Raw genomic sequence first — 26,567 nt, 5'->3', positions numbered from 1 at the left:
GGCAGATTGTATTTGCTGGTGGCTAGAGGTGAGGACTTTGTTGTGATCCTACACTATGCTAGGACAGCTTTTGAGCCCTTTGGAAGCTGGGAGGTCCAGTTATGGATGCACTTAACCCTGAGAGGCAAGAAGCCACATGTGCCTCACCTCTCTAAGAGGTGCCTAGATAGCTAGAGAATCAGGCTCCTACAGTTTTTTTTTAATTTTATTTTGGGGACAGGGTGCCATGTATTCTAGGCTATTCTCAAACTTGATATGTAGTTAAAGATGGCCTTGCATTTCTGCTCCCACTTTCAGAATGCCGAGATTATAGGTTGTACCACCATACTTGGTTTATGCAGTGTTAGGGACTAAAGTCAGAGTCATGTGAGTGTTAGCACTATCATCTGAACTAATAGCCATGGCTATTTCTTGAGAGGCCAAGATAGGCAGAATCATTTGAGAGCCGAGAATCTAGTTGGTCCAGACTCCACACTATCTGCAGCAATGAGAAGTGACTTTGGGTATGAAGGTTAGCAAAGGTGGATGAAGTTAGGAATTAAATTAACCCTAGGCTGGTTTTGGATTTTGTGTTAGATTCCCCTTTCCCATACATTCTCCAGCTATATCGAAGATGCTGATGTAATGGAGAAGACCCCAAGCCCATTTCTGCTATCCCCATGTCCCAGTGTCTACACAAGGCTTGTAGGCATTGGCAGATGGGCATCCAGCCAAGGGAGTCCCTGGTGCATTGAAAATGGGCAGCTCTAGTCTGACCAGCTTTCATGGTGTCAGAGAGCGGAGAGTAAGGCAAGCACATTTTTATTTTGTAAAGACAATAATCCAACAAAGAAGAGGGTAGAAAGCACAAGTGTCTGTCAAAAATTTTATTTTTGTCATTTCACACAGAATGATGTTAAAATAAATCCTCAGTAATATATATTTATATACTTATTTACTTGTGTCAATATTTACAAAAGACTGTGGAGCTCTATGAAGTCTATGTACACCCATGATAAGGTGAACAGGCAATGTTCATTGAGGCACATATGTACACATATATGTATAATCTATGTACATATATCAGACCCTACTGACACAGGAACTCTCAGCTGCAGAAGTCCTGGGTGGGGCAGTGTTGGTGGGGCTGAAAGCTTCCAGAATATGTCAGCAAGAATGATAACATCTATACACCCTGTGCAATGCAGTTACAGCTGGTGTCTAAATTTTCATGAAGCAAACAAATAGTTAAATGACTCCCAGTTCCCATGAGTCCTCCACACAAGTCCTGCTCCGCCTTCAGCTCTCATTGGTTCTCTGTCTCTTATCACCATGGAGACCCACGTTCCCTTTCAGCATCATCCTTAGGAAGCTTTGCTATAAGCCTTGGAGTTCCTTTTTCCCTATTGATCTCAAAGAGGCTTATGGATCTTCCGCTCCTCTTTGAGTTTTCAGTGATTTTTTTTTAGAGACAGGACACGGGAAGGCAGCTGCAGAGTCATGCAGAGTCATGCATGAACAGCAAAGAAGCCGGTGAAATCCTAATTAGTCTGTGCTGCATGAGCCTAAGTGAGCGGCCATTTCCACAGTGTGTGTATAAATATAAACATATATATTTATACACACATATATAATATATACAATATATTATATATAGATATGTTCTCCAGCCTATATAATAAGCACATAAGCACACAACAGCCCTCACTTATGAGCTTTACAGCTCTGTCTGTAATGGAAACAAGAGAATCCTCCTTGCTTTCTGGCACCATTCGTCCTGGCTGTTCCAAGATTACCCTCAGTGGAGAGAGGGGTGCATGACTGCAGAAACCCAGGAAGAGGCCAATTTGGCTGGGGCATTGTTTGCTCAGCAGGCTGGAGCTCAATCATGGGCCTTTCCAGCTTCCCGGAGCCCTTCAAATGAAGAAACCATCCAAGCACGACAACAAAAGGAAACTGGGTCGCCGGCTCCCACGTGAAGGCAGAACTGGGGCAAGCACGGAGCATGTTCAAACTCTCAGGAGCTGAGGCTCACCCTTGCCAAAGCCATCCAGGCCTCTCCTCTTGCTTTTCTATTCCAGGTCTTAGCCTTGAACTCGTGTGCTCCTTTTAGCCTCACTTGGCAGGTCAGAGTCTCTACACTTTGTAAGTCCAGAACTCAGTCACATTAATGGCTAATACGGTAGTTGTCTGCTAGCCAAGCATGCCCCTGAATAGCATCTCCCCTAAGCTCCTCCTTTTCTTTCTCTGCATCCCCGAGTGTTTATGCAGTCTGACAAACAAGGCAGCCGCGTCTAGGGAGTCATTTTCAAGGAGAAGCAGGGCCTGGAGGCCTCTCCCAAGGACCCAGAGACACAGCATATAGTCCTCTGGGTAACTACCTAAGGTCCTATCACCCAGCCACTTCTCTACTCCCCTTAATTATGTAGCTGCTGCAGCAGCTGTCCACAGTATTATGTAATCACACCTGCCCTATGCATCCGTCAGGAGAATGATGCAAGGGCTTCTCAGCGGCACACTCAGCTGGAACATATCTGACTATTTTAGGAGTGAGGAGGAGCACGGGAAGTTAGATTAGTTTCCATGCTAGGGCTCATGCAGGACGAGAAATGGCCATAGAGACAGGCTGCTTCAACCGCAGCACTTAGTGGCTGGTCACGCTCAGTCAAGGTTAAAGGCTTCTCCTACTGGATGATGGCTCACTTGACCAGATTGTCGAGCTTCTGGGAATGTGGGGGAAATGACAGCCACCCCTGTATCACCTCAACTGCTTCAGATACTAGTGAGGAATCCCTCCCACCCACTTCTAAGTAAAGTGCACACAGAATAAAGGAGATGATGAGGCCTAGAAAAGTGTTTCCCCATGACTTTAACACTGCTAGGCAAGACAGAATGGAGGGCATATTTAGGATCCCACCCAGCAGTCTACAGCTCATCTCCAAAGACACAAGTGGGTTTTAGTTGCTCTAGGCCCAGCCCTCTGTTCTTTCATTTGATCAGACTCAGCTACATGTGATTTAGTTCTACCAAAGGCCACAAAGCCCATCCCCGCCCCACCTCCCTTTCATGGAGGATATTTCAGAATTCATGAAAGCCAACCCTAGGACTCTAACACTGACCAAGAGGAAGCTAAATAGACCAGTGCTGAGCCAAGTCTCTGAGTGTCCCACTCCCCTAGAGCTACAGAGTTGGGCATAACTCTTCTAGTCTTTAGAGATTAGGTTACAGCCAACCAAGGCGGACAGAATAAAGGCTAAGAAAGCACCTGGCCCTGGGATCTCGATTCCCTTTGATCCTTGAGGCAGGAAGGGAAAAGAATCGACCTTTCCCTCTGGCAGGGAAGGGAAAGAGGTGACCCTGAGCCTGTTCTTTTGTTTGAATAAATGCCTGCTAGACAAGTTTTTAAGCGGAAAAGAGCAGAACTGGGGAGGTGAAAAGAATGCAAAGAAGGTCATGTTAAAATTCAAGTAAATGCAGCGTATTCCTTAGAATGTCAAATGTATTCCACATTAGTGAAACTGAGGAGATTTGTCACCGCCTATTTGTGGATGATTTTTGAAATAATGGCATACATATATACATATACTATACATATATACACAGGTATATGTATATATGGAAAACCTCTAATAACTCAGGACCAATGGACTAAAACCTTGATTGACAAGAATTATACTGTCTTTCTATACATTTAGTAGGAAGTGGCAAGTGGTAGGAGCAGCAGCATCTGATATGCCACGCCGTGCCCTTTAGCCCTCTTCCAGATCTACTTTAGCTAGCATCATTCAGCCTGTCCTTTTTGTCTGCTTCACCTCTGTTTCCAGGCACCAAGCACTGAGATTTAGAAGGCTGACTCTGAGCCATGCAAGGTCTTCTGTCACCTCCCAATGCTTTACTTAACTAAGGCAAGAGGGAATCCTACTTTCCAATCACAAAGGCTGAACCACACATTTTCCCATTTCTCCTCAAATAACCAGGATCGCAAAGCATCCAGGACACCCTCCTCCTTGAGATTTTCCAACGTTAGGCTATGCAAAGGTGTGTGGAGCAAAGTAGATTGAGAAGGAATGGAATGGGCTCCTGGGGTTGCCAGCCTTTCCTGTCCAGTCTGAATGTTAATAGCTCACCTCACAGATGTTTCAAGAAAGGGGTCCTTTCCAAAACCCTGGGAAATATAAAAACTATTTTTGCACAGGTGCATCCTGTAGTGGGAGGTGGGGCTTATTTCACTAATGATATCCCTTGACGACCCATGCCTCTGTGCCTGTTCACCTCTACCCAAAGCTCTGAAGCTCTGATGGAGTCTCTCTAGTTGCTCAAGTCAGCCTATTGTGAATGAGAGTCAGAGGGCGATTCCCAACTCTGCCTGAGTAACTGATCCCATCCGTACACCCCATGGCTACATTCCTTGGTATTCATTTCCCTGGAGAGGGCTGTGAAAGAATCAAGTAATGGTTTCTAGTGCATGGAAAAGATCTTCTGTAATGGCTCAGGATGCTTTATTCTTATCTATTGGTAAGCACTCTCCTACAGACTTCCATTACACCTGACAGACAGACACAAATTCAACAAGACAGGCTGGCATAAGGTCACTCAGATGTGAGGTTTCAGTCCCTAAAGGTTTCTAGGGTACTGCTGAAGAAAAGGTAGAAAGGCAAGGCAGTGGGAGAGGGGTTCAGACACACACACAGAGGTACATGAAAAAAGTATATGAAAAAAGAAGACAGAATGTCAAAAGAAAGCCTTCTTGTGGGCCTTCCTTGAGTGCACACTGCACCTCTGTGTATATGTTCATTCCAGAGGGAGGTCGGACCTCAGCAGACAGGAATCATTCATATGACCATGTAGGAAGAAGAAGTACAGAAACCGTGAACAGATGTCCAGAGGTCAAGGGCGTATCTGATGATGTATGTATCATCTATCACTTTTCAGTCCTGAGAGCAAGATTTTTGAAAGAGCTATTGCTAAAGAAAACAGTCACTATTGCTTTTATTGCACATTTCCTCTTTAAGAACGTTAGACACAAACTATGAGAGATGGAGCTGAGTTTTAGGGAAAAGGGGAGCAGAAAGGAGGGAAAAGTAGACTAGGTTAGCTGAGGAGTGTGCAAGGGATCCCTTACCTCTCCTTCCCTGCTTTCTGCTCTCTCTGTGTGTGTGTGTGTGTGTGTGTGTGTGTGTGTGTGCTGGTCTCAATAAGGGCCAAGTCTGAGGGTATAAATAATGGTCACTATAACTACCAAGACAGCTCCCAGCATATACACCTGGTTGACTCAGGTAGCTAATGATGTGAATGAGTGAAGGGCATGAGTTCGAACCTGGATGATGAACACTTTATCAAAAGGAACCTCTATTGTGTAACCTGGAGTACCCTACACATCAGAACCCTCACAGGCCTTAGCCATCCCATTCCCCCCATGCAGACTGGAAGAGGAAGAGCTCTGAGGTCACCCTCTATCCTAGGCTAACACGTCAGAGGACTGCACTCCCCTCATGGCCTCCACATGTTGTTTGTACTTCCCATAGTTTTTCTCTGGGGAAGATGTGTTTCTAACTCCTTCCCACGACTATGGGTAGCATTGAATTCCCTGCCTGAGGATCTTCAGAAGCTCTGACTTTTCTCACTAAGACTTGACTCTAACACACCACTGAAGTTCTAGAAAGGCACAGAGCCATAACTAAATTAAATTTGGGTTCCTGAATTAATTTTAATTAATCAATGAAAACTTGGCTCCTGATAAATTTACTCTGAAATTCAACAGCTCTGTTGCCTTTTCTTCCTGATAATTTCTCTACTTTTCCTGGACTCTTTCCTGTCCAACCTCCCAGAAACTACAACTTTTACAAATGTCTGAGGCCACAGAGGCCTCATGAAGCTATGGTGGAAATTGATATCTTGCTTTGGAAACTCAAGTCTCAGTGTGTTAAGTGTACAAGTTTTGAACCACATGTCCATTATCTGCTCATTGCCTCCTCTATAGAGGCCTGAACAGAGGGTTAAGATACTCAGGGATATAGAAGCAGAGCCCACAAAACTTGATCCAAGACTGGATGCAACTTTTAACTTCTATTTTGTATAAAGCCTTTGCCAAAATGCAGAGGCCCCAGCTGGTAATACTAGCAGGATGAAGCCCCTGGGCTCTGTAATGGTGGGTAATATTGCCAAGTATTTAAATTTAGTGTTAGAATAGAAGACAAATACCAGGCTCTCTAAAAATTGCTAACTGCTCCTCTAGCCGTAGATTAATGTCCCCCACCACATTTTACTTCAGCTAAACTGGTCTGCGATTTTGTCAAGGCACAACACTTGAATGGGAAGCCTGAGTTCCCTGGGAGCCTGGGTTGGGAAGTAAGGGGAGAACAAGTCTAGATTGAATGAATCAAGAGTTGTCGTCATTGGACTCATGCCTAAGAGTAAGTGAAATGCCACGAGCAAGGAAAGCATTTTAAGAGCTAAGTCTATAGATCCAACTTTCTGACCTGGATCCAGACAACACTACTTTGGAAAGAGTGTTAATAAGATCTTTTGGCTCAAAGAAAATCGGGGCATTTCAACCTGATTCAGGGTTCAGAATCCTATAGTTTCTTGGACCATCACTGCTTCAAGACAATAGGGAGAAATCTGGAGATCCCAGACACTTGGAGAGGAGTTCGGGTCCTCAGTGTAGATTTTCTTTGAAAGAAAAGGGATAGCAAGGGAGCCCACAAGAGGTTGCCAGCTCTTGCAGTTCCCACAGCTTTCACCCTGAGGGATTCTTGCAGGAAGGCGAAAGGTAGAAAACCCAGAGGTTCCAGTGCTCGATATGGTGCCACATCTTTCCACTTGAAACCTCAGGAGTTATGTCTCAGGAATGAGGTTGGATGCCAAAGAAGAGGCTCCTTGGAGAATATTGAGGGATATTGATATGGGCAAGGAAAAGCAATTAAATCTGATCCCTTGCCTTCATTTATCAATTTTTAGATGTGGAAGCAGAGGCAGTCAATGATGATTCAATGCCTACATTTTGTGTGGATTCATGGGCATGGGTACTGTTTGTTTATTTATTTTTTTTGTTTTTGTTTTTTGTTTTGGTGTACCTAGCATAGTTTGGTGCACTGTGTATATAAGCTGAGCTTGTGTGCAGAAACAATAACAAAGCATCACTTATGTAACTTGCATGTATATCCATTGTCCCCGACCCCCAGTTGGATTTGTATATTTTGCATCTGAGTTGCATGCTGTGCATTTGCACACGGGGCAAATATATCTCTTGCAGCTATTCTATGTTGGTATGCACATTGCATGCTTATGCGGCATATACATGCTTTGTCTATCTTTTCTGCCTATGCCTCATATTATTTTGGCTGGTGTGCATTTTGCATGTGTGCTGTGTATTTTATATTTGTATGTGACAATAATCTATCATTTATTTTATGATGCATGTGCATGCATGGGTGTGGACATTTTATGGTTCCCAGGCCAAGGCTTTTGTGAATAACTAACTTCCCTTGGTCTAGACCTTATGTATGGTTTGCCTTAACCTTCTACTATCCCAAGTTTGTCCCTTCCACCCCATGTCATGAAATTCAGCACCACCTCCCACAAAGGAGAAGAAGAGAAGCACAGAGGCTTTGTGCCTGGCATGGGATGCCCTGCAGTCACCTGGGGATATGGGTGACCAGGAACTAATGAGCACCCTGGGCTAGCACCCTGAGCTGGTGCCCCCTCCCCAAAGACAACTGTAGGTACCATCTAGTGAACAGCAAGACCTAGACTGGAATCAATACTGAACAGCCTGACCACAGTTCATTGTGTTTGTGAGAATTTAAGCCACTGTGTTAAAAGGCAAAGACACCCAGTATGGGGAAGCAAAGGCCTTCCCCACTCTCTTCCTAGGGACAACACATCACACTCTCTACTTCAAGGCTGCACAGTGCTCATCCATTCTTTATTTGTTCTTGGGGTGAGGATTAATTCTTTACCCATCCTTCTTTTTCTTTTCTTTTCTTTTCTTTTCTTTTCTTTTCTTTTCTCTTTCTTTCTTTCTTTCTTTCTTTCTTTCTTTCTTTCTTTCTTTCTTCTTTCTTTCTTCCTTCCTTCCTTCCTTCCTTCCTTCCTTCCTTCCTTCCTTCCTTCCTTCCTTCCTTTCTTTCTTTTTTTAAAGGGCAGCTCTTATTATCAGTATGCTAGGGAGAGAGAGTCTGAGTTTAGTAATCAAAATGATGCTTTGGGTCATTTAGGGAATCCATCCCTTGGTTCTGGAATTAGGAAATTTCCACCAATAGGAGGCTTCCTTTAAGTGTAGATTAGCAGAATCCGGTCCCAAGGAGTTTTACTCCTTGGTTTCAAAGCAGAGGATCCGCCTATGGACAGGTTCATGAAAATGATGGATGTAGAACCAAATGATAGAGAATCAAATGGGGCAGAGGATAATAATGGAGATGATTAATGGGATGGATTCTAGGGAGGAGGCCTGGGTGGGCCTGGCCCAGGATAGCTGGAGCTGTGAGGGCTATAGGACCCTTGTGCACTCAGTAAGACAAGCTTCAGCCGTGGGAAACTGAAGCTGCAGCACATGGAGGGCAGAAAGACAATTCTAATATCTAGGAATCCATGAACACTGGAGCATGTCTGAGGCAATGACAGCAAACCCAGGCCCAGTGGGTTTACTGTACCCATTGGGTTTCTTACACCACCAACCCACCGAGTAATAGATCTGCTCCTGAATCTGAACTCCAGAGAATGAATATATATATATGTGTATGTATAATGTATATACACACACTTGTGTATGTATATATATATATATATATATATATATATATATATATATATATATTCTAGTGCACATAGTCAAACACATGCATAAATTGCCCTGTGTCAAGATATTGCATAAGCATATACAATGTTCAAATGCAATTTTTTCTATAGCTTGCTAGAGGAACACGAGAGAGAGAGAGAAAGAGAGAGAGAGAGAGAGAGAGAGAGAGAGAGAGAGAGAGAGCTGATATATATTTATATACATTGAACCCACAGACCTGCCTGTCTTCAGGACCCTGGTAAGCTGTGTAGTCATGCCCACGACTAGATTAATCCCCAAAGTTCAGTCATGTGAGTGTTTACACTCTGACTTTTCTGTTTATTCTCCTGGTGTGGCAGGGTCTGTGTTCCCAGTGAAAGACCAGAGGTGGGCTGAGAGGGCCAGCCAGAAGTTTTGGTTCCCCATTCCAAATAGTCTATTTGTTTTACCCTGATGAAGGGCTTTTGCCTTTTGATGTGAAAAACCCCTGTTCAATACCATCCCAAGGCTATTAATACTCTAAGTAGGAATACTGTATCGGCTACTAGGAAAATAGGTTATCTCCTGTGTTTTAAATATTGAGATTCATGCAGTGAACACCCATGCAGTTCTATTGCATGACTGGTATACTCCACTGCAGTGTCAGTGGAGCTGGGCCACACCACCAGGAAAGCAGATGTCTTGCAAACTCCAGAGTAAAAGAAGAAATCAAACACATTCGGTGACCCTGAAGCTTGCAAAATGGTATCTGAAGCTGAGAAGTCCCTGAATTAGGTAGCTTCTCCCCATAGGCCTAAGGGAACAAATGTGAAACTTGGCAATTCATATTTGGTCATATTAACTGTCCCTCCCCCACCCCCCTGGGCTTCCCTCACATCGACACTGCAGAGAAAAAGCAGAATGCAGCATTTTTCCGTTACGAAACATAAGCCTCCGGAGCATCTAGTTGGCAACTGCAATTCACAAACCCCAGCCTGTGACACAGAAAGTAGTTCCAACACACAGGACTGTGTGTTCTTCTCAACACAAAACCGAGAATGACCTTTGAGTAGTCACCAGACTTTAGAACTAAGCCACAATGGTATGTTCCTCTGTGAAGGGGCAGATGGGCTGAAATAGGGTGGTAGGGGTGGGGTGGAGGGAATGCACCTCCCAGGTGTGCTCATGTTTAGGTAGGAAGATAGGATAGTGTTGCTATGGTAGGTTGTGTGTGGGTGTGAGGGGGCTGCATTGTGCCTTTCTGAGATGCTGGCTCCATGGGTGACTCTCCTCTTTGGAAACCTGTAAGTCGGTGATGAAGATTTCATGAAAGCCATGATAAATATTCTGTGTTCTAAATCAAAAATCAAAAGATCAAAAGTCACTTGCACGAACTATTGCTTTCCATGCAGAACCAGATGCTGTAGAACACTGTAGAACACTGACTACAATGCAGGCTATTATGCAACATCTGCATCAGTCCTGTTGAGCTGTGAGTACATTAGTAGGCTTCAATCAGACATCAGTTAACATTTTGGTAATATTCACATAGTTTGTGTTAGCCAAGGTACAGTTGGCTGTTTTTAAGTTCTCCTCTCTAAAGTCCTCATTGCTGTTGTTAACTCCCTCCTGTATCTCCATGTAATCAGACTTACTTATGGTAGAGGCACTTCTACTTTTCTTTAGGTCAGGGGAGGACGGGATCTTTGGACAGCTTGTCACTTGCAAGTACTGGGCCTGCTCCTCTCCCTCTGTCTCCCGGTGGTAGAAGTAGTTGAAATTAGACACTATGACAGGGACTGGTAAGGCAATGGTTAACACACCTGCAATTGCACACAGAGAACCCACTATCTTCCCCCCAATGGTAGTTGGAACCATGTCTCCATAGCCTACAGTTGTCATGGAGACGACTGCCCACCAGAAAGCATCCGGGATGCTGGGGAACTGGGAATCTCTCTCATCAGCTTCTGCAAAATAGACAGCACTAGAGAAGAGGATGACCCCAATGAAGAGGAAGAATATCAGGAGGCCCAATTCCCTCATGCTAGCTTTGAGGGTCTGACCTAGAATCTGTAGACCTTTGGAGTGTCTGGACAACTTGAAAATCCTAAAGACTCTTACCAACCGGATGACACGGAGAATGGCCAGTGACATGGCCTGCTGGCCTTGCTGGGCGTCCTCTGGCTTCTCAGCTAACTCTGTCCCCAGGGTGATAAAGTAAGGGATGATAGCCACAATGTCAATGATGTTCATGATGTTGGTGAAGAAGCCAGCTTTGCTGGGACAGGCAAAGAATCTAACCAGAAACTCAAAGGAGAACCAGATGATGCAGAGAGTCTCTACAATGAAGAAAGGGTCGGTGAAGGAGGTGGACTGCTGGTACCCGATGGTGCTGTTGGAATAGGTGTGGAAGGTCACCCCGCCACCATGCATGTCCTCATTCTCATCCCGGAAGATGGGCAAGGTTTCCAGACAGAAGCTGACGATGGAGATCAGAATGACCATCACAGATACAATGGCTATAATCCTGGCAGGCCCTGAGCTCTCAGGGTATTCAAAGAGAAGCCACACCTGTCTCTGAAACTCATTTTCAGGCAGAGGACGCTCTTCTTCCTTGATGTAGCCTTCATCCTCCCGAAACATCTCCATTGCTTCTTCTCCTAGCTCATAAAACCGGATTTCTTCCGAGAAGATATCTAAGGGCACGTTCACAGGTCGCCTCAACCTGCCCCCAGACTGATAGTAGTACAAAATGGCATCAAAGCTAGGGCGGTTGCGATCAAAAAAGTACTCATTTCGGAGGGGATCGAAGTACCTCATCCGTTTCTTGGGGTCCCCTAAGAGGGTCTCTGGGAACTGGGCTAAGGTCTTTAGCTGAGTTTCGAACCGCAGGCCTGAGATGTTGATGACCACTCTCTCACAGCATTCATGGTCTGCCTCTGGGTCATAGGTGTCTTGTGGGTGCCCAGGGAGGGCAGCAGCCTCGTCCACTGGGTCTCCGGTAGCCACTGTCATAATTGGGGCTGAGAAGTGTGCTTTACTTTAATGCCTTCCAGCTGCCTGCAGCAGGGAACTCGGTGCTGATAACGGCCCCAGGAAACACAGAAGCATAAGTCTGAGCTTCTGCAGGAAAGCCCCAGAGCCCTTTGTGAGTTGGAGACACAGCCCCACTCGGCTGAAAGACAGAGGCAGGTAAGGACATGAGATCACCAGTCATTGGCAACCTGACAGGAGGTGCACTTGATGTCCCCAAGAGTTCAGAAACATGACTGTACCATCACTTCTGCCACTAAAACTATTATCACCTTGTCACTTGTCTAGGGGTCAGTAGGGTTCAGGGAACAAACAATCTTTCAAGGAAGCTATAGAATGGCCTGCGCTAGGGGCAGGCGGCTGAGACAGGATCTTGGGTACCACACACATGCTGGGGACATAGCTGCACAGGAGGAGTGGAGAAGGGAGCCCTCTGCCAGGCACTGTGCTAATGTTTTGGCAATACCTGCACCAAAGGAGGTATTCATGGTAGGGTGTTTGGGACCTGGGCCTTGGTCACTGATGCCACCCCCATTGCCTCTATATGACTGCTACTAAGTGATTGTTTGATTTACCTGGCCAGGCAGGAGCCTGAGGTACTCTTCTTCGAAGAGCAGATCTGATGGCACAGATACACAAATAGGCAGCTCAGTCCCCGTCACATCTTCTCACTTGAGCTGGAAATAATGGTGAGTCATTCTGAGCAGGAGGGCAGGTCCTGGAGGTGTGCTCTAGGACTGGATGGGGCTCGAGGGACAGTGAGATGCTTGGCCAGGGGCGCGCACCACGACTTGAGGAGGAGAGTGGAGCTTGGGTCTGAAGCCTTTGGAAGGAAGGAGGCAAGATGCACAGCTCAGCAAAAGCCTGAGTCCTCCTGGCTGTCCTCCGGAGGTGTGACGTTGCCTGGAAAACACAGCAGCAAGGTGGGACCAAGGCTTCCAGGCAGCTGAGACCAAGACTTTTAAGGGCTCTGGCAGATCCCCTCAGGGCAAGTGACAAGCCCCCACATCTACTTTCCATGACACTTGTGAATGAGATCCACCACAGGAGCCTTTTCCTAACCTCTCCTGGATAACCATAAGCTTTCCCTTCCCATCAGCTTGAAGCACTTTCTCCCTAGACCTCAGTTGCCAACAGAAGCGACCCAGCTTTCTTGGTGTCAGAAGACATATCTCCCAAGAGGGAGGGTTTTCCTCTCTGACCTTAGCCATGTCCTGGTAAAGAAGCAATCCTTCCTCCACAACACACACTCCTTCCCAGCTAGAGAGGTCCCACAAGCAGCAAGATTGCCTCTGTAGAATGCCTAATAGAAGGGGTCGCTTGAACTTACTCTCCCTCCAGGATCCCTGGGCCTCAGGCCTTGCTCTGGGTTGGGTGGCATTTGAGCTGGGCAAGCACTCGACCACCGATTTCTTCCCAAGAGAAAATCCCTCACATCTCGGCAGGGAAGCACAGAACAAACGCTCAAGCTGCCTGACTGCGGGGCGGATTGGCTTCACATAGAGGGGGAGCCTAGAGAAAGCTGGCTTCCGGGCTGGCCCCCCGCCGACCCAATCCCGCTGGCCCCAGAGCCGGGGAGGGGTCTGGGCCCTCTCCCATCGCCCGGGGTTCCAGCCGGGATTCCGCCGGGCGCGCTCCCGCCGGAATCCGCTGGGCTGACCGGAGCCCACAGCCGCCGGACCGCTAGAGTGTGCCACCTTAACCCCTTCCTGCGCAGTGCGGTGGGCTCCCGCTGCGGGCCGGAGGGCAGCCTAGCTGGTGCCTGCGAGGTCCAGCCGAGGGACCACCAAGACTCCATCTCCACCTGAAACACAGGAGCCCGAACTCTGAGGGTGCAGAGCAGGCGTCGCCAGGCAGCTGCTCCAGATCTAGCTTCCTTTTAGGCTGGAGAGCTTCACGGCAGCCCACCACCCCGGCCAAGTGGAAAAAACAAGAGACTGCAGAGAAGCCCATTTTACTCCGTTGCCGAGAGGCAAATGCAACCAGGAGGACCCAAGTGACTCGGGTCCTACCCACCCACTATTTACCAGCGGTGGCTATGCAGTCAGCTGCACTTCCCATCACCCGCCAGCTCCAATCTGCGCCCTCCGCCCTATGTCACGCACAGACCACAGGGTCCCCGAGCCCATTCCATGCACTCTTCTGCAGGAACAAGTCTCCCCCTTAAGTCCCACGCAGCCGGTGCGGATCCACAGCCCTTCAGGCCGACATCAAGGGTCGGCACCACCTCGCCCACCCAGACTACCGTGGTACCCTGCAGCCCCTATGGGCGCTGCAGCCGGTCAGGGATGGCAGCATGCGCAGCAGAATGCCGGACACTGATTTACCCTTGCAGATGGGTACCAGAGCCTCCATGTTCCTGGGTGGCAGCCAGCACAGGCAGAACCCGGACAGCGGGCGGTGGCGGTGGTGGCGGCGGGGTGCGGGCGGCCAGCCGGGAGCCGACTCTGCAGTCCCGCGGGCGGCGCGTACGGAGCGCCCGGCCGCCGCCCGCAGCCGCACCGCGCCGCACCGCGCCACGCAGCGCCGCACCTGGCCCCGCAGCGAACTCGAATTAAAGGGGCCGGCTGGGGCAGAGCTAGCGAGGTGTGTCGCTCGCCGCCGCCGCCAAGCTGGCCACTGGGTTAGATCCCTGTGTCCCGGACCCCCACCGCAAAGAAAACACCCCATTCTTTGACAAAACCTAGCTTACCAAACAAAACTCCGCGCAGAGCTCAGCTGGGTACTGCCTGGGTCGGGAGACAGGGGAGAGGGTAGAAGTTGAGGAGCGCTTGAGAGGTTCTTGCCAACATAATGAAGTAGGCAGGATGAACTGATCAATACCATCCCAGGCCCGAGCGCGAGCCAGCCCCGAGGGAGATGTGTTGCTATTATTAAGATGCTGCCAGACAGAATCTGCAGACCCCAGTCCCCCCACTCCTGCCTTCTGCTTCTGCATCCCCGTTTCCTTCAGTACTCCTGAGCCCCACCTCTCTCTTACCCAGCACAGACTCGGTTTCCCAGGACAATACAGCAGGTGAGGGCCTGGCCTCAGTGTAGCAGAAACTCACTGCTGTCTTTGCCCCCCACGGGGTGGGGGTTGGGGGGAACTGCAGAACAACAGAACTGCAGGACTGGCTTCTAGCCTTTCTGACTTCCTTTCCCCAGGGCTCTGGACAGAGAGGGCGGAGGGACACACAGTTGCCCTTGGGAGAGCAGGCTCCTTACAAAAGCCCTTTCACAGATCTTAACACCACCAGCTGGCCCACGATCTCACCGTGGGGGTGCATGGTAGAGCAGGATATGCCCTTTGCCTCGGAAATAATTTGTATAGGAAGTTCTTGGCTTAGGTTGGGGATAGGAGTGTTTTAGGGGGTCCAGATTGGCTTGCAAACCTTGCAAAAGCTCCAAGCCTTCACTAGTACAGTTCTGCAGGCCCCCTGTCAGAACCGCCTACACGGATACTCCACAGAGGGACTCATTGAAATGAACTTCTGAGCTCTGATGTTCAGAGGGGCTCTGGTGTGTGAAAGACTCTTCCCTGGCCCTTTCTGCTAAGACAGTTCTCTTTATGCAAGTATCAGAAACTCTGAAAGCCTGCTTCCCTGCAAGGGAAGGTTCTAAGAGATTCGGCCATTTCCCAGTGGGAGCCTATAAGGTGGGTGAAAGATTGGACCCTACCTAGAGCTACAAAGCTAGAAGGCTTTGGTGGGCTTAGAGGGAAATCAATGTCTTGTAAGACCAGACTCGTTTGGCTTCTGGCTCCTGGAAGATTGGCTATGAAGATCGGTTGTCAATGCAGGATCCAGAGTCTAGCCTGGGTGTTTCACTTGCCAAATTCAAACTTCAATTTCTGTCAAGTTATTGGATAAGTAAATTTGCTGCAGAAGAAGCAACCTGTCAGTGGTAAACTGTGCATGAAGAGTTTATCTCTAACAATCACCTAAAAAACAATGGTTTCTGGTGCCCTGTCTGCTCTCAGATCTCTTAGGCTTCCGTTTGTGTTTCTCTTTGTACCTAACCACTGGGCTGTGTTTCTTATTCATCCTGCTTTCTACCGTAGTCTCAGCTATTCAGCAGAAACAACCTACAGTGCTCAGCTATGTACTCCTTCTGGATGGTTCCCCTGAGGGTCTCTGTTTCTCCCATTTGTCATGCTTATGTCCACTAAAGAGTATGCCTATAGTTTCATTGTCTTATTTATAGAACAAAAGGTATGGAGAGCAGGAAACCCTTGTGGGAGAATTAGTAATCATCGTAATTGGTGGCTTGTGCTTACCATGTGTCAGATGCTGTGCTGAGCTCCTGTGACCCAGCCCAACCTTCAGTCCTCATAGTCTTGTGACTTGCCTGTCAGTACTAGTCATTGGATGGGCCACAGAGGCAGAGGGAAAGAAGTGACCTGCACAAGGACAAGACGTGGTGGCTCTAGGTCTTGAATCAGATACCTGTGACTCCAGGGGTCCTGGGATCCGGATTCCCCCCTATATGTGTGTGCCCATGTGAGTGTGTGTGTGCGCCTATGTGTATGTCTATATGTTCTTGTGTGTTTGTGAGTGTGTGTATGTCCCTGTGAGTGTATGTGTGCCTGTGTGAGTATATGTATCTTTGTGAGTGTGTGTCCATGTGCATATGTGTGCCCATGTGCATGCGTGTCCCCTTGTGGGTGTGTGTATGTTCTCATGTATTTGTGAGTGTCTGTATGCCCCTGTGAGTGTGTATGGCTGTGTGAGTGTGTGTGTGTGTGTGTGTGTATAAGTCCGTGTGCCTGTGTGTGTGTGTGTTAATGACAAGTATCTTTGAATTTCACTTCTCTTTGGGATTTTCCTCTGGGCTCCACTTTTCTTTTGTCTTCTCATATGACATCCACTTTCCCTCTTTCCTTTAAAGTCTGACCTAAGTGTGAATGACAATGGAAAAAAATAACTAATGAAGGCAAAGAAGAAGAAAAGGCTATGGCAACAGCTCTTGTCCTGAACGGTCACTCTCTGGACACATTTGATAGTATCAGGGCTGGGAACAGAATAGTAGGAAAGAGAACATGGATCCAGTTCCCAGCATAGACAATTGTTAGCTGTGAGAACCTGAACTCCCAAATCCTTGAGCTTTAATCTCCTGATCTGTCAAAAAGGAAAGCAAAGCCCCCTCACTGTGGGACGGGCTAACCTAAGGGAGTGGAGAGCTAACTAGTTCCACCGGTAAGTTAAGCCAGAAAGGCTTTGATTTGATAGTTCCTCTTTTGGGTCTGCAGTTCTTAGTTTTGGTTCCAAAAGAAAACCCAGAGCGACCTGTGTTCCTTTTCCTTGGTGAAACACCCCAGGCCCACCCAGACCTTTCCTTTCCCGTTTGTCTGGTTTCCTGCATGGGACCCAGGCCTTGACTTTAGGGAAACGTTGTGGTGACCACTGTTAGGAGTGGCAAGTAATTATACTCATTAAAAGAAGAGTTTATGTAGGCAATTATTGAGTAATCACACCGAGTGTCAGAGTCACCATGCAGCTACATTTATCTACCATGCTGGAAGATTCAAAGCACCGTAATCTTCAAAGACAGGAAGCCAGTCAGCAGCTGCATGGCTGGAAGTCCTGGGAGGGCATGGGAGATGGATTGCCAGGGGATTTCTTTGGGGGCGGGGCAATGGTTATGTTTATTATGTTGAGTGTGTTGTTGGTTTTGCAGGTGCACACTCATGCTTATCAAATTCTACATTCTAAGAGATTCAATTTATTATACAGAACATACAACAATAAAGTCCTAAAACTTCCCCAAAGAAAAAAAGATTTGTAATCCTCTGTGCATCCCCTCCCGAGGGAGAAGTTCTCAGTTCCTCTCACCATTATTTAGGGACCCAGAAATACCCCATAATTTGTTTTGCTTGTATCATCTTCCTGGTATGACCAGTACCTCTTTTTGGTGCTCCCGTGCTTGCCGTGTGTTGGTCCAGCTCTTCTAGGCCACTGGCAGGCAGGGCAGAGGTGCACTGTGGGTATTTGATGCCTACCGTCAGGCTTAGGGAAAGATGTGACTATTTCACTCACGGAGAAAGATGCTTAAGCTCAGAGAGGATCATACACTGAGTAGGCTAAGTTAGCTGGTAAACGGTATGGTTGGGGCCAGTCTCAAGGTTGTGTGAATCCATAAGTTGCCATGTCAGCCTGCCAATGGGATACCAGGCTCTGGGTTCAGAATGTGGATTCAGGCTGTCAGAACTTAAAAACCCTGAGTGCGAATCCTCCTACCCAGAGGAGAGACTCAGACTTGACAGGAAGATTGCTTTTAGGTTAATAGTTAACTTGCCATATGTTGACTTGGGGACTAGAAACTATGGTCTGAGCTTCCAGACTCCAGTCCTCTGCTCACAGAACAGTTCGGTGAATGCCGCTCATATTTGCACAGCTTTGGGCTGTGCACTGCTCAGCCATGTGAAAAGAGAGGCACAGACAACATGTTTCCAGTCTCAGTTTGAAGAGCTCTGTGGACCATGGGATATTCACATGACCTTCCTTCTCAGGAGTTCATTTGTGAAATAAGTACTGCATTCTCTGAAGCCCCGCCTCCTTGCTAACTGGCTGTAGAGAGAGAAGAGAGGGCAGAAGGACTGAAGCTAACATCCGCAGTCAGTGCGTAGACTTCCAAAGGATCAAGGAGCTTATGAATGGAGTTGGTAAAGTCCATTGGTGAATGGACTTAGAAGTGGAATGAGTCTACTGTGAGCTTCATTATGGTTGCTGCTGCTGCTGCTTTGATGCTTTGTGGGTGTGTATCAGACACTGGAGAATATCTTTGAGAGTAGAGTGCTGCCCCTACTGACATCAGAAGTCTGTTGCTTACTGGAGAAGTCAGGGTAGGTTTCTGTAGGAAGTAGCAATCCTCTAGATTAACTGCAGCTGCTTCTAAGGGGGTCCTGGGTGGAGTCTTGGATCCTAGTCCAAGTTGTCTTCTGTGTCCCCTGTTCCTCTGAACTTCAAATGTTAATCCAATCCAAGACTGGCTGCAGAGTGTGAGCATGTGTTTCTGCCTAAGGCTGGGCTGCTCTGGGCTGGGCTCCCTCATGTACCTGTGAACCAAACAGCACAGTGGTTGAAGCACAACAGCGCAGCAGGTCTAGGGCCTTATCTTAGCCTGCTGTGATTTAGCTGAGACTCAGTTTCCTCAGTCATGTGCTGTCATGGTGAGGCTGGGGGATAAACCACTGAGTAGAGTCTGTCCCATGGAGACACAAGTGTAACATAGACATAGTATTACCATCCTCTATGGGAAATGGGAGTCAAAGGGCTACGCCAAGTGGTTATGGGATACTTTGAGGACTCTCAGACCACCTCTGGGAGCTGCCTGCAAGCACAATGCCCCAGATAAATTCACTACTGTCCCTTGTTTTTTCTCACTCAAGGCTCTTTCTGAGGTTGGCACCCTGTGTCCCTTAGACAGTTCATGCCATCTAGTGGCTCCTTGATAGTTCTCAGTGTGGCCAGGATGGTTTTCCAGCTGTTCACACCTATAAGGGCTTCACTGATGGGGAGGCCAGGTGGAGCAGGATAAACTGTGGACCACAGGTCACTTGACTGCCCTGCGAGCCTAGGCTCCAAGCAGCCAAGCCATTTTTTGTTGCCACACTCATGACAAGCTCCCTGGGACATCTGCCATCTGTTCAGGACTTGCATGGGCTTCACTTTCCAGGCCTACTTTGATGTCCTGTTCCCTGTGCTGAGAAAGACTGCCACTTCCCCAGCTGTCTAATCTGGACATCTGGGAGTCATGATGCGATCCACACTTTCTCTTTCATGGAGACATCCTCTACATTCAGCCAATCACGTGGCCTTGGCATCTGTGCATGCTTTCCCCCACTTCTCCCCGTGTGGCCCAATTCAGCCACCAGTGGGCATGGTTACACCTTCCCAAACATATTTTGGTCCTCTGCCTTCATACTAGGGCCCTTCTGCCCTCCTCTCTTTAAAGTGTCAGTAGTCACCTTCCTCCTGTGCAAGTCTTTATATCCTCTTTGACTCCCTATTGCTGTGCTCAACCAGCATTTCCTAAAAGGCAAACAAGGCCCTCTGTCCTCCATGTCCCTCTCTGTAGAAGTCTGTATGGGCATGACTAAACTGGCTTGAAGGTTCCAGTGGCTTAATTTAGATGTATAAGGCTAAGGTCTGAGATGAGATAGGCTTGGGGTCCATTCCTTTCTACCTCTGCCGCTTGCTATATATGTATGAACGTCCATTTCAGTGATGGGCAATGGGAGCATCTAGAACTTGTAAGTCTTCCTGCTTTGGCTTTAGCAGTTCCCCAGCCAGACCATAACACCCTCTCTGCCACTCAGCGACTTCTAATACTCACTTAGTGCTGTGTCTCTCAGGCCCTCTCTCTGATTCTCTATCCACTGACTCTATGTCTGGGACATGAACCTATTATATCAGGTTTTGAGATGTCCCGTTTACATTTCATACTATCCTCTCCTAGACAGGCAAGGCTATGTCTCTTCCTTATATTCTGCTGTCTGGTCTAACTTAAGAGTGGCTTCTCTGCATTGTGACCTGGTGCATTCCAGCAGACCGATGGACTCTGTAGCATATCCTGGCTTCGTCATCTTCTCTTGTCCTGCACCAACCTGGCCATTCTCAGAGATATCTCTAGCTTCCAAGCGCACCCACACAATTGTCCCAGATGGAAACACCTTGACTCAGATGTGATCCAACTGGCTCAGAGGTAGGCACACTTCCATTAGTTCGACCCAGCACATACTGGCCCTTAGTGTCCAGGTTCTACCTTGGCTGATCTGTGCCTGGCTGCAACTCTGACCTTGGGTCTTTCTCTTTTCCTCTCTGATGGTGGAGATGGAGAACATAGCAGGTACAGAAGAAACCACTTAAAATCATGTGATGACCCTGATCTGCCTACTCCCTAGGTAACCAAGGACCATGAGGCATGGACAAAGTTATTTTTCCCTTTTTAGGCCCCACTTTACATATTTGTAGGATGTGGATGTTGGATGCACGTATGATCTCTTTTTGTTCTAAGACAATTGCATTGGCTTCATTTAGTTATGGAATGGGAGCCTCAAGTAAGTAACGAACAGCCTTCCCTTCATCCTTAGCATCCTTAGTTCAACTATTCTTTATGCAGAGAGTCAAGAGACATTGATTTTCAGAGAGGTCAAGGTCACTTGATTCTAGTAAGTGACAGAGTGTGGCTTGGCTCAGGTCTCTCTGAGCTCCAGGACAACATCTCTCTCTTTGCCTGTTTAGAATGCAAGGAGGAGTCAGGAGATGCCAGGTCACTTCAAACACAAGTACTTCAAGAATTTCAAACAGTGCCAATCTGATGCTTGGTGCATTACAATGATGTTCTGAGTCCAAGCAGTGCCAACACCAGCAGAACACAAGGAGTCTACAGTCCTGAGACCTCGTGGGAGAGAGTGGGCTCACACTTCTCACTGGGTAGACAGAGACATCGAATGGAATCTTTCAGGTCAGAGCAGGAGCCCGATTGCTATTTTAAATTTGTCGATTTCTGGGTGAAGACTGAGGACAGAAGTATCAGATAATGGGAGGAAACCTTGTATGGAGTGGAGAGAGAGCAGAGCTTATTCAGGGAGCTCAGATCAAGAGCTCAGAGAGACTCAGCCTCTCTGACCCAGTCTTTGAAGCAGGGAGTGGGAAAATTAGAGGATTAAGGAAGTGCCTGAGCTATCTTGGCCAATTTTCTTGTGGTGGAGAGCAGAGATGCGAGTGAAAAGTGAAGGGAAGATGATGAGAGAGAGGGAGAGGGTCTGGAGGCACAGTGATCAGGTAGGAAGAGAGGCAGAGGTGGGAAGGCACCTAGTAGAGAGCCTGTAGTTTCCCATTTCTGCACGTTTCCAACCAAGAGAATTGGACTGCCTACTGGTCGTCTGTTATTCAAGGGTCATCCTACAGCACCACCTAGTGGCCATGTAGAAGAGGTGCAGCTAGGTTGGCCGAAGAGGAAAAGAAAGGTCCAGAAAAACAGACAAACAAACAAACAAACAACAAACAAACAAACAAACAACACAAATCAACAAAACTGAAAACAACCTCAATTGGGGATATGGTGTAGGAGTTCCCAGGAGTCTCTGAACCTAGTCAGAGCTAAGTTGTAAAGGTTGTTCATACTCTGAAAGGTTTCCTCTCTTCTCTGAACTCTAGCTCACAGATTTGCAAATCTCCCTGGGTTTCTATGTCAGGACTGAGTATGAACCTGACAGGTGGACTTGTCCTAGTGCAGCTGGAACACACTCACGGCTCCCAGGTCAGTGCAGTCAGATGAAGATGAGAGAGTAGAGCCACAGCACTGGATAGAGATGGACAATCACTTCTCTCTCAGCCATACCCTCTTCAAGATCGGTAAGCTTTCTAGACATAAGCACAGGTTCTTTCTCTAATAAAAGTAGGACCCAAAGCTGGAGCAGAAAGAAGAGAGGTGGCATGGAATAAGGGTCAAAGTGTAGCTCTTCTTTCCAGGCATGTGTGAGAAGGACAGTGACCTCACAGAGCTTGGTACTGTTTTTATTCTCATTAGACTCACTGACACCAAAGCTTAGTGAGCTAAGGTGACTTGCCAATGGCCATATAGATGGGGGACCAAGGGGTTGAAGGAAGGGATGAGCCTTGATCTGGTTGACTCCCCAGGGCACTGGGCCCACCTCTGTGAGAGACACAGAGCCTGGCACATGCATATTAGTTGAATTTGTAGATCCTAAGGGATGGATGAAGAAGCAAAGTGTCCAGACCCTGCTCTGACCCAAGGCTGAGAGTTGGCTTAAGCTCATCAGCCAAATAGAAAAGTGCATTTGAGAAAGAAAGCCTTCACAGAGGACGGGCACTTGGGAGGTTTGGGCAAGTTTGATTGTTTATTTTTTTTTAAAGTCGAGATCTACTAAGTTGCCTAAGATGGCCTCAAAAAAATGTAGGCTCAAAGTAATGCCTCCCCTCCTGGGTTTAAGCCTCTGAGTAGATGAGAACTGCAGATGCTCCTACTGTGTCTGGGTGGGGTTTGGGCATTTGGAGGTATATCTGCATCTTTCTCCCTCCCTCCCTCCCTCCCTCCCTCCCTCCCTCCCTCCCTCCCTCCCTCCCTCCCTCCCTTTCTTCCTTCCTTCCTTCCTTCCTGTCCAACCAGAAGAAAGGTTCTCTAGAATAATCTATATCAAGCATCTCTCATTATTCTGCCCCCTATTATACTATATGCCTCTTCATATGTTGCATCTTTGTCTATCAATTTGCTGGGTATGTACTTTTAATTGTCTTATTCTCCTTTTATTGGAAATCCATTCCATGGGATGAAGCACTCTGGGGGCTCAGTTCATATCTTCAGAGTAAGCACTTACATGGATGAGTGGATTCCAGAGTAAGGGAAACCAGACAGAGCACAGAAACAGGCCTCTTTGTTCTCAGGAGTTGTGCATTCTGCTGCAAGAATGGAGACTACACCATGAAGATCATAGTGTTCCAAGAGGGGATACCAGAGGAAGACTGATGAAAGGAAAGTCATGTGCAGTCTGGATTTATTGTATCTAGGGGAATAGTGAACTATCAAGAGTTTGGGATGGGAGATGACAGACTGAATCTAACCCTTGTTTCAGAAAGACAACTGCAACTGAAGATAACTTCAGAAAGATACATGCTATATTTGTAATGGAAATGTAGTATAATGAGTGGATCTGAAAATTAGTTGGAAGGAAGTTGCTTCCCGATGAGAGATAAGTGTGTGGACTCAAGCCACTTGTTCAAGTAAAGGAAGATTAGAAGGGAAGAGAGCAGAGACACAAAGGTAGAGAATGCCAATTAGAAGCTACTGGGAAAGGCAGAGTCCCCACAGAGGGAAGCTGTGGTAGGCAGGAGTTTGTGAGGTCATAGTAATAGCTCCCATAAATTGCCCGTCTGAGCATCTGTCTCGATGCTCAGAGGGAAGCTGAGACCCTCGGGATGGAGGCTTCAGATCTATGGACATTTGAAATCAAGGGGAGAATAAGACCCCCTGGATGATGGTGTAGACAGAGTAAGGAGGTTTGAAGGTGCCACTAGAATTCTTCAGAATGCTCACATCATGGGGGGAGGGAAGGGAGAAAAGGGCTGTCCTTCCTGCCATCCCAGTAAAGAATATGGAAGGTTGGACCACCACTGTGTCCCTGCTCGGGGTCAGTGCTTGTCCTGCACTGGGGTCAGGGCTTTTACCTCAGAAAGAATAAATAATTTATCAGCAGCATCTGCAGAGTTAAAACCAGTACTTTAAATAAATCTGACAAAGGTTTTGTACGATTTTCATTCAAAGCACCCGCCTTCCTGTCCTTTCTGTGTGGCAGAGGTGACTGTGCTCTGAAGATGAGAGCCGCTATCCAGAAGTGAGTTCCAGGTGCGTGCTTGTGGATAGGTCTGGGATATGGAAAGACACTGGAGCTGGAAGATGCGGATGGGAAGAAAAGATAGGATGCTGACCCTCCTAAAGGGGCTTGCTCACCTGTGAGGATACCTGCACTGCAAGGTAGGGTCTTGACTGCTTACAGGCAGGGCTCACTGGACCACATACTGTTGTTGCTGGATCCTTCCCGTGCTACATGGAGGCTGGCCATTATAGTGTGGAAAAAGACTTTCTTCTAATTTGAGGAGTCTAGAAGCCCAACTTTCTTCGCCTTTGCCTTTTAGCTTGGTGTGGCCTGAAAAACTTACTGACTCTGTCTGTTCTTTTAATCTGGATCTGCTGCTTTGTTGACGTGGGGGTGGGGGTGGGGAGGCAAGGAAGGCCACACCCTCAGATGAGAAAAGGCAGGGAGATTTATAAGAGAATAATACAATAAATCAATACAGGGCCCAGGCTTGATGACCCATTCCTGTAATCCCAGCAGTGAGGAGACAGAGGCAGGAAGATCACCACAAGTTTGAGGATAGTCTGATTTACACAGCGAGTTCCAGGTTAGCTAAGGCTACAAAGAAAGATATTTGTCTAGAGTAAACCAAAACCAAAGCAAGCAAACAAGCAAGCAACCAGCAAGCCCACAGGCTAGGCCAAGCGGGTGGAGAACCCTCTTTGGGCGACTTAGCATCAGTACTCACAGACAGTCCAGGCTTGGCAAATTCTCATTTGCTTTTTACACCTCCAACCTCCCCCATCTCTCTTGGTAGCATCATTTCTTAATTGCTCAGGCCCAAACCCCAGGATGTAGCCTTTGACTAATCCACCTGAGCTGGATGTCTAATCCCCTTCAAAGAATCAAGTCCATGATCACACACTGTAATCTTTTATGTGCGCCACCTCCCTCCCCCACCCCCACCCCGACCCCTTGCAGAAGCAAAGGAGATGAAAAAACAAGTCAGGTGTTGTTATGACTTTGTTCAAAACTCAGTGGTTGTTCTCACCCTCAGAAACAGCCAACGTCCTCTGTGGCCTAAAAGGCTCTCTACCATCTGTCCCTGTATACCTTTCTGACCTCATTTGCAACCACCCTCCCTGTGCTCATTCTGCTCGGGCCAGCTGCCTCCGTGTTGGTCCTCAAACTCAGAAAGCACAGAGATGGCAGCACTGGCTGTCCCCAGCGCCCAGAGGGCCTTGACCTCAGTTTTAAGACTCCACCTTTTTAAGGGTTCTTCGCTTGCACATCACATTGCTTCCATATTACCCATTAGCCCTGTGGTTGGCACGGAGGAAGCATGTGTTAATCTTCATGCAGTAGGAACCCGGCCAGTGCTTCTACCTTCGGGTATGAAATCTTGCTCCTACTGCCCTTAACAGTTCATCTGCAAAAGCATGCACCCCTTCCTCCGAGAAATGCACAGCACCTCAGGCATACCAAGGCGCCAGGATGTGCGACCACCAGGCACCAGAGGAAGCCACACTCCATAGCGCTGAAGACTGCTGCAGATGAGGCTGTGGCAACCTGCGGTCCCTGAAGCCTTCCTAACACCCACGCACCTGGAGAGAGGCAACTGCTAGCTGCAGGCCTGAGTTTCTGAGCCAGCTGCACTGCCCCTCCCCCCTGCACACACACACACACACACACACACACACACACACACACACACACACACACACACACTCCTCAAGCAATATCTTGGGGGGATTTAGTTTTATTTAAAGGAGAAGGTGAGATTTTGAGAGTTTAAAAAGAGTTTTCCCACCTATCTATCGAGCCCCAAACCCCAGCACCTCCAGTCACCTGAGGTCACATCTCTTATGACACTCTCCCCCTTCTCTATTCTAAAAATACAGAATCTAGAAACTGAAGTTTTAGTGAAGCTCTGGGCTTTCCCGGAACAACATCCTCAGCCTTCCTAAGATTACTTGGACCTAACCAAGGAGTTGCTGTCCCTTGTACATAGCAAAAACTGCTGTCAGCTATGTGAACTGCTGTCAGCTATGTGAGCTTCAGAGAGGGAGGAAGAGAGCAAGACGGAGGGGGGTGGGGGGAGGAGACCAGGCACTAACTTGAGGTGTAACCAGGGATGGGAGCACCTATCAGCCTTAGCCTCCAAGCAAACTTGACACGTCTGGCTCCTCTGCTCCTGACCTCACACATCCATGTCTCTCCTAGACCCTCCTCATCTTTCCCTTCCCTGTGGTCCCTGTGCATGCAGACCAGCCTTGCAGGCTCTCAGCACTGAGCAATGTATTAAGGATCAGCTCAGAGGTCCTGAGTTTGTCTAATTATTACAGATGCAAAAAGCTCAGACCTCATTACCTCCTGCCCCTCCCCTGCATGAACGCCCCCTCCCCCAGTCTCTACCTGTACTTTGTCCCACTGAGGCCTGACTTTTTCACCCTTTCTCAGGGGCAGCCAGCCATGGAAAGTCCTTCATTGGACAGAAAG

At 47.7% G+C, this 26,567-nt stretch overlaps 1 protein-coding gene and 1 long non-coding RNA gene across 10 annotated transcripts in view; one reads left to right on the top strand and one right to left on the bottom strand.

Moving 5' to 3' along the window:
* Positions 1 to 851: 851 nt before the first annotated feature.
* Kcna2 (potassium voltage-gated channel, shaker-related subfamily, member 2) lies at positions 852 to 24,974 on the bottom strand. Of its 9 annotated transcripts, none has more exons than XM_030252437.1 (4): positions 24,817 to 24,974; positions 17,654 to 18,806; positions 12,346 to 12,673; positions 852 to 11,912 (listed from the first exon to the last, which is right to left on the bottom strand). In XM_030252437.1, exon 4 carries the CDS (start codon positions 11,750 to 11,752, stop codon positions 10,253 to 10,255), a length of 1,500 nt encoding a protein of 499 aa, XP_030108297.1. In that variant the 5' UTR covers positions 11,753 to 11,912; positions 12,346 to 12,673; positions 17,654 to 18,806; positions 24,817 to 24,974; the 3' UTR covers positions 852 to 10,252. The 9 variants fall into 9 exon arrangements, with proteins under 9 accessions (XP_030108297.1, XP_006501112.1, XP_006501115.1 ...); XM_006501049.4 differs by lacking the exons at positions 17,654 to 18,806; positions 24,817 to 24,974 and adding exons at positions 14,463 to 14,499; positions 14,751 to 14,948; XM_006501052.4 differs by lacking the exons at positions 17,654 to 18,806; positions 24,817 to 24,974 and adding exons at positions 14,463 to 14,495; positions 14,751 to 14,948.
* The window catches only part of Gm38712, a 53,334-nt gene continuing 49,724 nt past the window's right edge, over positions 22,958 to 26,567 (top strand). Inside the window, exons 1-2 of the long non-coding RNA XR_003954542.1 lie at positions 22,958 to 22,992; positions 24,038 to 24,247. This is a non-coding gene — a long non-coding RNA (predicted gene, 38712). The remainder of the gene's footprint in view (positions 22,993 to 24,037; positions 24,248 to 26,567) is intronic.

The sequence above is a fragment of the Mus musculus genome, chromosome 3 (assembly GCF_000001635.26).
Source record: "Mus musculus strain C57BL/6J chromosome 3, GRCm38.p6 C57BL/6J".
Classification (NCBI taxonomy): domain Eukaryota; kingdom Metazoa; phylum Chordata; class Mammalia; order Rodentia; family Muridae; genus Mus; species Mus musculus.
This window is presented reverse-complemented; position numbering and strand designations above follow the sequence as displayed.